We start from the raw sequence: 9,849 nt of genomic DNA, 5'->3' as shown, positions 1-9,849 counted from the left end.
AGCAGTCAGTGATCATTTGATGGATTTGGTTCGATGACTGTGGATCTGTTTTCTACAAGAATGTCTTTTATCTCGTTTCATTTAATGCAAGACCAATTTCACTTTGACTTTTAGACAGATGTACAACTATGTAAGTCAAAATGTGACTAATTCCATACACTCTTTAAATCTATATAACATGACGTAGTTTATTCTTTTGAAAACAGAAAGTGCTGATGCTGAGTTTGTTGAGCTCAAAGTCAGAGGTGGAGGAACCAGAAGTGGATGTTATTAAGTTTTGACCTTTTAAGAGTTTGACAGGAAATATGTTTGTATAAATGACTGAAAATATATGTAAACTGTTGTTTTTTTTAAAATTGATTTTGTTCTTTAAATTTGGATTAATTTATTTCCAATCTAGTTTCATATCTTCCAGGTCATATGAGAACTCTACATGAGAGGTTTCTTAAGTGTTACTGAGTGACTGGTGGAGCAGAGACAACATCTGACAGGATCTCCTGTGGTCCTTGTCCTCTAATCTGTTTGGTGTCTCCTAGGTGGTGTCCGTTCAACCCTGAGGGTGCTGCCCCCCTCCAGTGAGGAGCTGCAGCAGGAGAAAGCCTCAACAAGGGCTTCCCCTCACACTGGACCTTTAACATAATTAACATCATATTTCATCTTCAAACGCTCCCTAAATAAAGGACATTTGAAGGTGAACTAGTGGATTCAGACACAAGCTTTTCTCAGAGCAATTGAAGGGGACCATGCACGAACAGTGCATCTGAACGCTAGATCTGAAGGTCTGACAGTCGATTCTTGCACACTTTCTCTTGCAACAACAAAAAAAAACAATTTCATCCCAGTCCCACCCAGTCTTGAGACAACCCTTTTTAATCATTGACTCCAAAGTTTGGTGGAAGTGTTTAAAAGCTCCCTGATACTGGTGGTGATAAGCGCTCGACTTTGTCATAAAATATGTGCCTTGGTCTGTTTGAATGGCGGTTTTTAATGTGCACAGTGGGATGGCTTCGGAATAGCGAGTGGCATCATATCAGGACAGAAGAAATAACACATAATGCAGTGATTGGTTTCTTTATGTCTATAGGGCCAGAAAACCCACCAGTCATACAGTCTGTCATACATCCTCTTTCCTTTCTACCCATGAGAAGATTCTTTTGCTGCTTCAACAATGACTGTTTTTATCACTTTTATTTGGATTTCATCTGCTTCTCTGCTTTTCTTTACCCACTTTCTTCTCTCACAGACAGCACTGCTGTGTGAGAACACACAAGCAATTGATCACTTGACCTGATTCCCAGGGTTTCCAAGGGACTTCTTGTACTTCTTATTGCTTCCTTTGAGCCTATTTATGTAAATTCTCATAACCTTCCATGTTAATAAACCGTGTTCTCTAATTCTATTTTATAATTGCAATCACTATTGCCCTTGTTTGAATACATACGCAGACCTGCAATTAGGATAATGAAAGGTATGATTTACAAGGACATTTGGGATGTGGTTAGAGGTCAGCTGCTTGTGATTTCCCCCATGTGGGTGACTGTGCTTTTAAACCTAACTGTATAATGAGGTTCAGTTTGTTCTGGCTGTCTTGAATGGTGCTGTCCTTCAAACTCTGTACATAATAAACACTGGAGCCAAGTTTCCATCTAAATTTAACACATATTTCCAGAAAATCTGCCAAATAAAGTATGTCTTCCTGTCACAGTCTAAAGACGTGCAGGTTAATTGGTGACTCTGAAATGTCTGTATATGTGAATGGTTATTTGCAGTACTCGAGTTGAGGGGGGATGGGGGGGGATGACATCCCCCCTGGGGGGAAAATGGTCAAAATCATCCCTCTTCTAAAATGGTCATCCCTTCTTCCATCCCTTATGGCATTTTATCAATGCATGTGAAAATTACTTATATTTAACACTGGAAATAGAATTACCATTCGACATTTAGGGGGACTTTATGATAATCAGTCTATTATCTATGACAGCGGTTTTCAAAGTGTGAGGCGCGCCTCCCTTGGGGGGCGCGGCGGGGGAAAAAATAAAAATATATCTTACAAAGATATGTGTCTCATCACTGTGCGATGAAAACTCGGCGAGCTAGCCCCCAAAGAGAAGCAAAAAAATCCACAAAACGACACAGTATGTCCAGCGCGAAGAAACGCTGCTAATGTCTCCTGCTATGTCTCTGCTTTAGTTTGAATCAGTCACGAAGCTCCTGGTTGTTACATAAAGACAAAGAGGCTTTGACAGTGAAGTGAGACCTCTTGCTGCGATATACTACCTTTGGGTTTACTTCATTCTGGATCGTCATTGGTGGGTCAAAGGTGAATGTGGGCGGTACTAATAGATTCTCCTGACTCTGATTGGTCGACAGGTGACAGGTGTCAATCATCCACACTCTGTGTTGTTTTAGCCTTAGCAGCACCGCGAGCTGCTACCTGCTGCTTCATATTCTTTAATACCGCTTGTTTCAAACATCGCGTCGTCTTAAAACTCGAAGTCTTCTTTCCTCCTCCTTAAATTGTGTTTTTTTAAGTGAAGATGTTTTTTTAACAAAAATGTGTTTAAATGTATTTAAATATGTTTAAAAACACACAAAGATGTTAAAAACATACACAAAGTTGTGTTTAAAAAAATATTTGAGCACATTCACAAATAAAGATATTTAAAATGTTTTTACAAATATGTTTAAAAAAGATGTGAATGACATGATGTCCATAGTGGTTATTGTTTCTTTCCGATAAATAGTATTGTCTTGTGCAGGCCATGCAACTGAGAATGCAAGCTATGAATCAGATGGGATTTAGGATTTGCCATGTCTAGCAAGTCACCCTAAAATTGACTAGAATGCAGGAAATTGCATCTAAGAAATACAAAATTTTCTGGGGGAGGACCCCCAGACCCCACTGCTGGAAAATATGTCACATAAATGAAAAATTTCACCATCCCCCCTGGTTTCATTTTACAACTCGACTACTGGTTATTTGTGTCTATGTGTCAGCCCTGTGATGAACTGGTGACCTGAACTGGGCAGAAAAACATCATGTTTTTATGGTGATAAAGTCCTGAGTTTGAATCCCTGATGTGCCCCCGACCTTACTGTGAGGAGCTTGCATCTTTTCACCATGTCCTGAGTTTCTTCAGGATGCTAGATGTGATTGCAAGTGTCACTCAATATGTGATGGACTGTGACAAACTGTCTCTCACCCCAGATATGCTGGGATAGACTCCAAACCCTGTGACCATGTAAACAGATGGATGGAAGTGCTTAATATGCTGTAACACATTATTTATAGGAGGTGAATGTGTGTTGGTTGGTTGCTCAACCTGTTTGGAGACATGGAGCTTCCTCAGTTTCCTTTTGTTTCAGCCTTTGTACTAAGCTAAGCTAACCAGCTGCTGACTACAGCTAGATATTTTGCAGACTATTCTCATAGCTGTGCATCAAGCCAAACAGCAAGCAGGCCATTGAGGTGTCTGCACATAGGTGCATCGTTACATCTTAATGCTAGTACTATTACATACATATGGTTTACATTGAGATAATTGTTTGTGTCGCTAGCTGTTATTTTGGTCCATCCTGACTTTAAGGTTATTTGGATAGAAGAAGATATACTTTATTAATCCCTCGATGGGGAATTTCTTTATACCAATTCATGGTACCAAAGAACCAAGGAGCTGTCAGGGGTGTTGATGATTGTATGTTAAAAGAGTCATGTAAGAAAGAGTATCTTAAGTCCCATACAGTGCTTTTTCCCATGTGTGTGTTTCCTTTGATGTGCTTAAGGGAGAGATTTCAGGTCAAAGGTTAAGAGAAAATTGTTGGGGCATCCTGGGAGAGGGGCCTATCTTTTCTTCTGTCCCTATCTTATACTGATTTATACTATTGTTTATTTAGACTGCATGTATTGTATTGCATAACCTCCACGGTATATAAGGGCTCCTCCCGCATAGTTCGAGAGAGTCTCATTATTCAGCCGGAGGCTCTCCAAGTAACGTTTTACTTGTTACGATACTAAACTTATTGTAATAAATTTGTTACAACTAAGATAAAACTGGAGAAAGAGGCAAACAGCAAGCCCTTTTCTTTCCAAACTTAAGCAGTTCTTTTTACAAACCAAATGGAAGCCTCCATGACTCTGAAATGAAGAGCCAATACGGAAGTGCCAAAAACTGCAGTTGCTCAAACATCCACTTGGTGCTTGACAAAAGGCAGGCCTGATAAGATGGTGGCAGCCAGAGCCGCCACACTCTGAACTTTAGTACACTTCTGAAATTTCGATTTTCTGTGTCCACATTCAGAGAAGAGAACAGGTACACTATACTACTGTATTTTTGTAATTGCAAATTTACTGTACTACACTACATGCAGCTGTTTCAACAGATTTTTGTAAAGTTCATCACTCTATGTATTGTACTGCATGAATAGTTTTTTGTAACTGCACATCTACTTTTTGTAGAATTGCGATAAATGAACTGTCTGGCCCTGAACATTGTGCTCAAAAGACAAAATATGAAATTTGTTTTGAGATTAAAAATGTACTTCTCCCTGTGAACTATATGTTTTGAACAATGTATTTTCTATTTTTTGGTGTATTGTTTACTGACTGTAATAAAAAACTGTAATACGTAAATATTACCAGGAACTATTGGCAGCAGTAAGTAATATGTCACCTACAATATGTTCTATTTGCAACAGGGTTGGTAATCAGGCATACATTTCAAGTTAGAGAACTAACACATGTAAGCATATTTTTATGTTGCAAATCTATTTTGTTCCATCTCAGCATAACATCACAGTGACAAACAGCTCTCAAAACATGCTGTTCGAGTTTAACATACGCTCACAGGTTACTTAATGGGAACACACACAACTTATGTTGTTCTGCTGTATATTTTGTACATTTTCAATATATTTTCAGAGTGTTGTATTAGTCGTTTTTTTTCTAAGTTCGAAGTAAAGAATCTAAATACTTTTTCCACTGCATATCAGCATGAGATGCATGTGCAAGTGGTATAGAAGCAATACAGGACCAACAAACGCCAATCAATATTATTTCTCTTTTTTTTTATTTTTATGTCATACCACTAATTGGTCTGCGGGGGAAAACTTAGCCGGTGTTGGTCTCCTCTCCTCCAGTTGGCGTTGGTCTCCTCTCCTCTCCTGGGCTGACGCAAGCGCTGAAGGGTCTTCGCAAGGCTCTTGTAAAACAGGAAAATTTCTTCCTGATGGAGGAGCACATGCTGCTGGCAGAGGCAGCTATCCGCCTGATGACTGGAAACTGGCGTTGCTCTGTTTGGCCTATCTCTGGTTTATCTGTACTCAAACGGCCTGTGGAAAAAGCAAAACAACAAGATAAATATGAATTTCTTCTTGGACCTAGTAAATACATAACACAACAATTTGTGAATGAAAAGCTGACATATGCTTGTTAGTACATGTTCTGAAGTAAATGCAATGAACAATAACAGACAGTGTGCCAATGTAAACTTAAGATAAATCCATGCAGGATTTTAAATTGTAACAATGAACTTAATCAGACCTTTTAACTTACTGTTTTCTTTGTCACTGAGTTGAGAGGTGACTGGCGTGATGGGGGAAGTTTTATTGCAACACAGCTTTTTACACTTCTTGAAGAAACTGCAGATCCTTTTCTTGGCTGTCGGCTTATTATTATTGGAACTGGGACCCTGTGATGTCAATACCATGCCCTCTCGCAAGGAAATTTCATATGTGTTGTAGGAGCCGTGAGAAAAAAGTGAACTCGGGCCAGGTGATGTTATTGGTAGATTGTCTCCTCCTTCAACTACATGGCAATACTCAGAGATATATATCAGAGAGTCCTCGTCTGAAGTGTATGGATCATCAGAATTCACTGGTGTGAGTAGTGCTGACCACAGGAGAATCTGTAGAGCACAACGATAAATAACTTCCTCTGTCCTCATGTAAAGAGCGTGAGCGACAAGGCCTGAGTTTGTGTAGATCCCTCTCCGTAGCTCTCTATAGATCACTGTGTTGCACAAACGTGTTCCGGCTGGCAGTATCGTAATCGGGTAGTCACGCCCCATCATCACCACACTGAAGAGTCTGTCTGTGATTTCTTTTAGCTTAACTTTGTCCTCTAGCTCGAGTGCTTCCTTTGACTGACTGCTTTTTAAGAATGTTTCTATCAGGTTGTCAGTAATTTCCCTAATAGAATCCATCTTGTCGAAATCTAAATAAGGAGATTTGTTGATCCCTGTGGCAGTTATCATAATTTGGCTGTCAGGTATAGGTGATTCACTCTCTTCTATAGTCAACATTTGTATGTTTCTGCCAACTCTAAGAAGAAAGTCTCTATGGTTGCTTGAGGTAATTGGGAAGTATGGCATTTCAGCTCTTCTCCGTAGAACATTCACATTGCGAGTGATGTAAGTCCTTACAAGTTGGCTCAACATCATAACAGTGTTACATGGAAAAAAGACCTCAGGGGACAGTTCATGTCTCATTCCAGCTAACTGATGACCTCTAGTTAGGATGTTGATAAGCTCAAAAGCCATATTCTTGAGATCACTAATGGAAGTGTAACAGCCGCTAACATAAAACACTGGATTTCTGAACTCCAGCATGGGAGTCTGTGTGGTTGAAGCCAAGACTGAGTCGACTGTCTTTGAAATGTGCCTGCGAAGCAACTGGGAGAACACCTGGGTGTCTGCAATGTCCTGCACTTCAATCTGCATGCACTCAGCCAGGGCCTGTTCAATAGAATCCCCCAGATAGTTGTGGATACGGTCCTCAGTTAGATCAAGGACGGTTGGAGAAAAGGTGCCGTAGGTCTTCATGTATCTGTAGACTTGTGGCATCATGACATCCAGGATGGCCTCTGCAAGAGTCTGGACAATATCCATGCACAAATTTCCTACCCAGGTTATCAGTTCATAGCTCGTCACATTGACTGATATTAAGTCCCAATGCCTGTAAGAAAAGTGAATTAAGTTAATTTCCATCTAAACAACTTATGCATTCACATTTTTACACAGTGGAGTTTTGTCACAAATGTCTCTAACTGCCATGTTGTCACTTTTGTAAGAACAACACGGCCATGTCCTCAAGAGAATACTTGTAAATACTGTAATATTTTTAACTGCAGAAACTTACAATGCTGTGAGCTGTATCAAACATTCACCGATGATTAAACAGACGTCGTCCAGATCAGCATGCGGCAGATCAATATGCAGAGTATCAGGCATGTGCATTGATCTGGCAGAACACCCTGCTTTGCTCTGTGCTGGTTGTTCCGACATGGTGATTTTTCTCAGCAGTTGATGAAATCTGAAAGGAAGCAAAGAGACCAAAAAAAACAAAAAACATTTGCATTGAACTGAACATCTGTGCAGAGGTGGTATTTGTTGGAGCTTGCTCAGTAGCAGAAGTGTGTAGGGTCTTTGAATAAATACTGTCAAACACTGGAAAATACTCGTACTATGAAAAAGATTTGAATATGAATATCATGCAAAATATGCAGTTATAATAAAGTGTTACAAAAAATGGATCCTAGTACAAATGATGAAGGAAATCTGTCATGTGGATTTCTTTGATTATTATCCATTATGTACTATTTTCGTTGGTTCAGATAATGTCTGTATCAAAGTTTGTAGGTTTTTTTTTGCATGATATGTGTCAGCATCATGTTTACAGCTACTAATTTTAAGCAAAAAACAAATAATAATTAAAAAAAACAATTTAAACAAACAATTTAAGGTATTTTTCCAGTGTACCTAGTCAACGTCAAAACCAAAAGACTTGTAATCTACCTTGTTGTGTCTTGAAGAATTGATGGTCCGTTTGTTTTCTGAAGAAACAAGTGAACGCTCTCTGACTCGACACTTGAATGAACCTCAAACCAAAAGAAAGTCTGTCCTATGTTGTCAACAGTTCTAGAATCAGAATGGAATTTTGTCTGTGCGCCTATCCATGGCAACTGGAGATGTTTCATAATAATGAGCAAATTAAGAAGTGTGTGTTTTGTTACTATGTATGAGTTAATCTCTCTCTCTCTCTCCCGCTCGTCCACTCACACCTTACGCACATCTGTATTTCCAAAAGGAATGACGCTATTCTTATACCCTACGATAGAATAAGGTAGAGATAAGAAAGGAAGCAGTGAAGCTACTTAGAGAAGTCAAACAGCTCTTATCATGGCTGCTATGTAAATACTTCTGAGTAATTTCACGCAGCTTCCTAAAGAGAATAGACTATTCAATCCAACCCCTGGTCTTTAGTACTGTGTGGGTTGATTGGATGATGGATGAGGAGTAGGCGGTGAGGTGATCAAGCAGGTGTGAAAACTGGAGGCCTGATTCTACAGTTCTGTAGTTTATCAGTACAGACTAAGTCTGGTCAAAGACAGAAACTCACCTCCTCTATAAAACCTGGTCTGTATCCTCACTGCACTGCACTATTCTAAACTCTGATGAACAGTTTGGCTTGTTCCTCTTTATTTCCTGTTGTTGAGTGTGGAGCTGCGTTCACACACAGAGGTGTTCAAGCCTGCTGTCTCCTGTCGTGAAAACCTCCAAACTGTTGTAAATTCTTGTTAGTAACTGGATACGTTACACTGCCAATTCAGATTAACATAAAGCATAAACCTTGCACACTATTCAGTGTCATGGTCAATACCTTCACTAACTGTGAGCTTATGAAGCATCCATCTTTTGCTATAACCTGCTCATATGCTTATATATGAGTAGACAGGAAGGAGAGCGTTTACAACAGGTGGCCTATATTTTATTCTGATGTTGGTAATGATGTCATTTTTTCACTAGGTGGTCCACATTTATATATCCTGCATGAAATAACGCACAAGGGGAAGTATCTAAAGTAAAAATCTTTTGTAGTCCATCTTTTGAACATTGTAGTTTCACCACAGACCACATCAGCAACATCTGCTGTTATATAATTACGTAACCTAGCAGCAGTTCTAATGAATTGTCATTCCCATCTTTCCTTGACCTCATGACCTCTTTCATTGAGGTCAAGGAAAAGGTCAGAGGAAATCAATTTTTAGTTTTTGTTTAACAAATCGACTGCGGCCACATAAAGGACGTGGAAAACGACAGGAAACACTAGGAAGGAGGAAGGCAAACAGCTTCCACAGCGCACTTGGAATGATGTGAATAAATAAATGCAAACAACTGAAGTGATGAAGAACGTCAAGATAATATACAATATGTACAAAAAACAGCATTATATGCTCTAAAAAATAGAACCAGAATAAAGTCTGTATGTAGGATTTAATCAAACACACCAACTGTTATTGTTATTATTATTATTATTATTGTTGTTGTTGTTGTTGTTGTTGTTGTTGTTTTTCATGTGACATCAAGGATGGAGGTTTCAAATTGTAATGCATGATCTGGTGGACACCAAGCACAAAAAACAAACAAACAAACAAAAAAAAGTGAGCGCCTGAGGTAGCAACATCATTTTGAAAATTCAAGATTTTGCAGCAAGAAGAATCAATAAACGTGATTCATCACATTCTTAAATTCTCTGAGCATCCAATGAAGTTCTTTGACCTTCTGTCAGGATGATAAATTCAGAGCAAACTTTCACTCTCTGCCACAGATGGCACGGCTAATATTTACCTTCCTGTCATGACATTTGCTCGGATTTGTGTTCAAACATCCTCTAAGTGCTGAAATATTTACGAATAATCTGCAGTCTGAGGAAGAAGCTCCTTGCCTCAACAGCTTGTTGACTGTCCGTTGATGGACAATTCATAAGAACAATATATGTATATTGTACATAACATAACATGACCACCTGCCAAATATGCGAGGTGGGTCTTCCATGGACCTGAATTGTTTGTCC

At 39.2% G+C, this 9,849-nt stretch overlaps 1 protein-coding gene across 1 annotated transcript; it reads right to left on the bottom strand.

Moving 5' to 3' along the window:
- Nucleotides 1-5,107: 5,107 nt before the first annotated feature.
- Nucleotides 5,108-7,909, bottom strand: LOC113746891 (uncharacterized). Its single transcript, XM_027284325.1, has 4 exons — nucleotides 7,791-7,909; nucleotides 7,135-7,308; nucleotides 5,552-6,951; nucleotides 5,108-5,328 (listed from the first exon to the last, which is right to left on the bottom strand). Exons 2-4 carry the CDS (start codon nucleotides 7,278-7,280, stop codon nucleotides 5,108-5,110), a joined length of 1,767 nt encoding a protein of 588 aa, XP_027140126.1. The 5' UTR covers nucleotides 7,281-7,308; nucleotides 7,791-7,909.
- Nucleotides 7,910-9,849: the final 1,940 nt, after the last annotated feature.

The sequence above is a fragment of the Larimichthys crocea genome, chromosome XI (assembly GCF_000972845.2).
Source record: "Larimichthys crocea isolate SSNF chromosome XI, L_crocea_2.0, whole genome shotgun sequence".
Lineage (NCBI taxonomy): Eukaryota > Metazoa > Chordata > Actinopteri > Sciaenidae > Larimichthys > Larimichthys crocea.
The sequence above is the reverse complement of the archived record's forward strand: the minus strand, read 5'-3'. Positions and strand labels throughout refer to the sequence as shown.